The following is a 2,932-nucleotide window of genomic DNA, read 5'->3' on the forward strand; positions in this document are numbered from 1 at the left end:
CTGGGAGACTGTCGCCTGCAGCAGCAGCAGCATCTGCTGCTGCTGCTGCTGCTCCACCAAGTAGCCTTGGTGACTACAGGTGCTGCAGTTGCTGCCGCTGCAGCTGCTGCTGCTGCAGCACGCGCGGGAGCAGCAGCAGCTGCCGCAGGTGCTGCTGCTTCTGCAGGGGCTGCCGCGAACGGGAGTCACTTGCTGCTGCTGATGCTGCTGCAGCAGACCCCTGGAGCATTCCCACTTTTTCAGCAGCAGCAGCAGCAGCAGCAGCAGCTCCGAGTGGCAGCCCCAGTTTCTCTCAGGCGCTGCCGCTGCGCTGCTGCTCCCGAGTGCCCAATGACGTTTTGCTGCCGCCGCCGCTGCAGCAGCGGCAGCAGCAGCAGGAGCTGCAGCAGCAGCTGCAGCAGCAGCAAGAACAATGGCACCCCAAGAAGGAGACATGCAATTTCGATTCGTCTTTCTACGGCTGCGCTGCCTGCAGCAGCAGCAGCAGCAGCAGCAGCAGCAGCAGCAGCAGCAGGTTTCAGAGCTGCTGCGAGCACAGCCACAGCAACACGCCGCTTTCACGTTCTAGCACACTGAGAACAGCAGCAAACGCTGCAGCTGCAGCAAGAGCACCAGCAGCAGCAGCAGCAGCAGCAGCAGCAGCAGACTGCATGGCAGCCACACCTTCGTTGGCGGGTGCCTCTGAGAAGGTGGCGCTGCCTGCAGCAGCAGCAGCAGAAGCAGCAGCAGCAGCAGCAGCAGGGAGAGCAACTCCAGCAGCAGCAGCGCACCACTGCGGGTCACTTACTCCGGACTGCAGCAGCGGTAGCAGCAGCAGCAGCAGCAGCAGCAGCAGCAGCAGCAGCAGCGACTGCCACCTTCTCAGCCGCAGCAGCAAATCTGCCTGCGGCTCTGTGGGAGTTTTGCGGCACAGCAATTCCGCCTTTGTCAGGCCCCAGAGTGAAGCCACCCCAACTGTAAACCCTAAACCCTAAACCCTAAACCCTAGATCCCAAACCCTAAACCCTAAACCCTAGGTTTCTTAGCAGCAGCAAAATGAACTTGGCATCTGGGGTTGCTGCTGCTTGCTGCTGCAGGTACAGCTGGTGGCACACAGTGCCGCAGTGCTCTTTACAGATGTGCTGGATAGCCGCAGGCAGCAGCAGCAGCAGCAGCAGCAGCAGCAGCAGCAGCAGCAAGGGGGGCCTGCAGCAGCAGCTAACGAAGTTAGGCACCGCGGCAGCATATGATGCGAGCGACGCCGAGGGTGCGCTATCTGCAGAGTAACTGCAGCAGCAACAGCAGCAGCAGCATCAGCAGCAGCAGCAGCAGAAGCTGCACTAGTAGCAGCTGCTGCATCAGTACTTGCAGTAGCAGCAGCTGCAGTAACAGCAGCTGCTGCTGCAGCAGCAGCAGCTGCTGCTGCAGCAGCAGCAGCTGCTGCTGCAGCAGCAGCAGCCGCAGTAGCCGTTGCAGCCGGAATAGCAGCACCATACACAGCAGCAGTAGAGCTGCAGAAGAGCTAGTTAGCAGCAGCAGCAGCAGCAGCAGCGGCTGCAGTAGCAGCAGTCAGAAGCCGCAGTAGCGGCAGCAGCAGCAGCAGCAGCAGCAGCAGCGATTGGCAGCAGCCGCTGCACCCAGCGGCAGCAATTAGAAGTAGCAGCAGCAATTAGCAGCAGCTGCTGCAATCAGCAGCCGCAGAGGCGGCAGCAGCAGCAGCAGCAGCAGCAATTAGCAGCAGCTGCTGCTGCATCTTCTTATGCTCAAAGCCAACGCTCGCAGCAACTTTGAAAGCACCATTTAATCATTTAGAATTTAGAGGGTCCAGTCTAAACCCTAAACCCTAAACCCTAAACCCTAAACCCTAGCTTGCGCAGGCGAGACTTGACGGCAACTAGCACGCCGCCCACTGCCATTAAGACCAACACAGCAGCAGCAGCAGCAGCAGCAGCAGCGGCAGCAGCAGCAGCAGCGGCAGCAGCAGCAGCAAGAGGATTTGCAATTGACGTAACCTGTGTCCTCCCCAGCACACCACGCAGCCAAACCCTAAACCCTAAACCCTAAACCCTAAACCCTAAAGCATTGACTGTGTTGGAGGACAAAAGAAATGGAGCGTTTGCTGCCGCCTCTGTCGTTCGTTCTACTGCTGCAGCACTGGCTGCAGCAGCAGCAGCAAGTCCTGCTGCTGCTCTTGCTGCAGCAGCTGCTGCTGCAGCAGCAGCTGCTGCTCTCGCTGCTGCTGCTGCTGCTGCATGCGCTGCTTTTATTGCGGGGCGACCATCTTGGGGACATGAGCGCCTGTGCGCAATCAGCAGCAGCAAACCCTAAACCCTAAACCCTAAACGGCAAACCCTAAACCCCCAATCCAAAACCCTCGGCCACAGAGAGGGACGGTGGAACAGCGCCGCCCCTTTGTTCGTGCTGCAGCAGCAGCAGCAGCAGCAGCTGCTGCTGCTGCTGCAGCCGTCACTGCCGTTGCTGCTGCAGCTGCAGCCCCGCAACTCCCGACTCTGCAGCCCAAACCCTAAACCCTAAACCCTAAACCCTAAACCCTACCTGTCTTGCAAGTGGGCAGCTTCAAAAAGTCGTCCCAGTCATAAGCTCTGCCGCCGCAGCAGCTCCAGCTCTTGCAGCCATCACGGAAGGTGGGGGCCCCGGGGTGGTAGCTGCAGCAGCAGCAGCAGCAGCAGCAGCAGCAGCAGCAGCAGCAAGAGCAGGGGGGCTGTTTCAGGAGCAGCAGCAGCAGCGGGTGCTGCCACGCTGGCAGCCGCAGCGGGGAGATGCAACGAGCAGCAGCAGCAGCGAGGAACCCGAGCAGCAGCAGCAACGCACAGCAGCAGCAGCAGCAGCAGCAGCAGCAGCAGCAGCAGCTTCAGCAGCATCAGCAGCAGCAGCAGCAGCAGCAGCAGCAGCAGCAGCAGCAGCAGCAGCAGCAGCAGCAGCAGCAGCAGCA

The 2,932-nt window shown here is 60.4% G+C and overlaps 1 protein-coding gene across 1 annotated transcript; it reads left to right on the forward strand.

Moving 5' to 3' along the window:
• Positions 1 to 650: 650 nt before the first annotated feature.
• Positions 651 to 1,229, forward strand: ENH_00021630 (hypothetical protein, conserved; the record flags this gene model as incomplete). The annotated part of the gene is made up of 2 exons (XM_013579542.1): positions 651 to 956; positions 1,083 to 1,229. 2 exons carry the CDS (start codon positions 651 to 653, stop codon positions 1,227 to 1,229), a joined length of 453 nt encoding a protein of 150 aa, XP_013434996.1.
• Positions 1,230 to 2,932: the final 1,703 nt, after the last annotated feature.

Source organism: Eimeria necatrix, genomic scaffold (assembly GCF_000499385.1).
Source record: "Eimeria necatrix Houghton genomic scaffold, Enh_scaff1757, whole genome shotgun sequence".
NCBI lineage: Eukaryota > Apicomplexa > Conoidasida > Eucoccidiorida > Eimeriidae > Eimeria > Eimeria necatrix.